At 60.4% G+C, this 1,865-nt stretch overlaps 1 protein-coding gene across 1 annotated transcript in view; it reads left to right on the plus strand.

Moving 5' to 3' along the window:
- Window positions 1-1,865, plus strand: part of DNMT3B (DNA (cytosine-5-)-methyltransferase 3 beta) — a gene marked incomplete at its 5' end in the record, with an annotated part of 6,452 nt that overhangs the window by 1,309 nt on the left and 3,278 nt on the right. The window contains 4 exons of the mRNA XM_009868473.1: window positions 353-536; window positions 788-872; window positions 1,395-1,540; window positions 1,660-1,750. Of these exons, the coding sequence (XP_009866775.1) occupies window positions 353-536; window positions 788-872; window positions 1,395-1,540; window positions 1,660-1,750 (506 nt within the window). The remainder of the gene's footprint in view (window positions 1-352; window positions 537-787; window positions 873-1,394; window positions 1,541-1,659; window positions 1,751-1,865) is intronic.

The raw sequence follows: 1,865 nt of genomic DNA on the forward strand, positions 1-1,865 counted from the left end.
TCTGCGGCACCGCGGGCTGCTGCAGGTGGGCCCCATCCCTGCCCCTTGGGCTCAGCTTCCAGCTCTGCTCCTGGGGAGCCGTGGGGCTGGCACCTGTTTGGCTGCCACCCGGCACATCGCAGCTCAGCCTGCTGTCCCTGCTGAGCATCCCAGTAAGCCCTGGAGCGGATGGGGCACCCAAGTCACCAGCTTGTGTTGGCAGCCTTAAAAAACAGGATATGGTGTGGGAAAGTGTCGGGCAAAGTTAGGGGAGGGCTCCAGTGCATGGCAGGGGAGGCTCCACGAGAGGCTGGGGGGGACCAGCGGAGGGGTTTCTGGAGGTGATGGGTAAGAGGTGTCGTGGTTTGGGCAGGTGCTTCTGTGTGGAGTGTCTGGAGGTGCTGGTGGGACGAGGGACGTCGGCCAAGGCAAAAGAGCAGGAGCCCTGGAACTGCTACATGTGCCAGCCCCAGAGGAGCTATGGGGTGCTGCAGCGCCGGCAGGACTGGAACCCCCGCCTGCAGGACTTCTTCACCAGCGACAAGGGACAGGAATACGTAAGGGCTGCGGGCAGGCGAGCCCCGCGCACTGGGCTTTGGGAGAGGGGGCTGCAAAAAGAGAGTGAATGGCTCAGAATTCCTCTGTCCTCTGCGTTGGTCTCATCCACCCTCTCCGAGGGTGCCGAGCTCTTGCCCCTACAGGTGCTTCCCTGCAGGTGGAGGCGGTACCTGTGGAGCCAAGGTTTGCCCTTGCAGAGCACTGCAGCGCTGCCCAGCACTCGGGCTTCATTGCCATCCTTTCATTGCAGGCTGCACCCAAAATCTACCCGACAGTGCCACCAGCAAAGAGGAGACCTATTCGAGTGCTCTCTTTGTTCGACGGCATCGCAACAGGTGAGGCACTGGGTGAGCAGCGCCCTGGCGGGTTGCATGTCAGGGATGGGTCGTTTTGTGGCTTCAAATCTGTCGGAGCTTGGTGGGGAGAAGGCAATGAGGTGCAGGAGGAGAGATCCCCAGCAGAAGGGTGTGAGGGCAGGGGCTCTCCCTTCCTGCTGGACAGGGCTGTGGAGCAGGGAGGGATGGGAGGAGGGCATGGGAATTTGGTTCCTGTGGTGTGGAATGCCCTCTGGGGTTTCCCTGGGAAGCAAGAGCTGTGGGAGCACTGGTAACCTGGCCTCTGGTGAAAAAGTGCCCAAGGGCAGCTGGTTTGACTTCACTCAGCTCTTTGAATTCTGCTTTCTGGAAGCAAACCTGCCTGGAGAAATGGGTCAAAACGTGAGTTTGCTCATCCAGAAGTCCTATGTGACTGCACCCACCTAGGAAATGCAAGCGTGGCCACATTGAGCTTCTGTGCTGAAGAAGGAGACTGGGAGACTAAAGAGAGCAGTGCAACCTCAGACCTCTGTCCCTTGGCAGGGTACCTGGTGCTGAAGGACTTGGGCATCCAAGTGGAGAAGTACATCGCCTCGGAGATCTGCGAAGAACCCATTGCTGTGGGCACCATGAAGCACGAGGGCAACATCACCTACGTGCACGACGTCAGGAACATCACCAAGAGAAACGTGAGCACCGCTTCTGTGGGGGCGCTGGGGAACGGGGCACCGCGGCCACGTGGGTCTCACCTCACCAGCCCTGGGACGGGCTTGTCCCTGCCCTAACTGGGTCTGTCTGTCCCCTCTAGATCGAGGAGTGGGGTCCCTTTGACCTGGTGATCGGTGGAAGCCCCTGTAACGACCTCTCCCTTGTCAACCCGGCCAGGAAGGGGCTGTATGGTAAGGCTCTGCAGGGCTGGGTGCCCCCAGGGTGTCCCTGGGGCACAGAACCACCTTGAAGTCCAGGGAGGTGGTTCAACCCCAGTCTGTGTTGGTGGTGGCTCCGCTCTGAGCG

The sequence above is a fragment of the Apaloderma vittatum genome, unplaced genomic scaffold (assembly GCF_000703405.1).
Source record: "Apaloderma vittatum isolate BGI_N311 unplaced genomic scaffold, ASM70340v1 scaffold29694, whole genome shotgun sequence".
Classification (NCBI taxonomy): Eukaryota; Metazoa; Chordata; class Aves; order Trogoniformes; family Trogonidae; genus Apaloderma; species Apaloderma vittatum.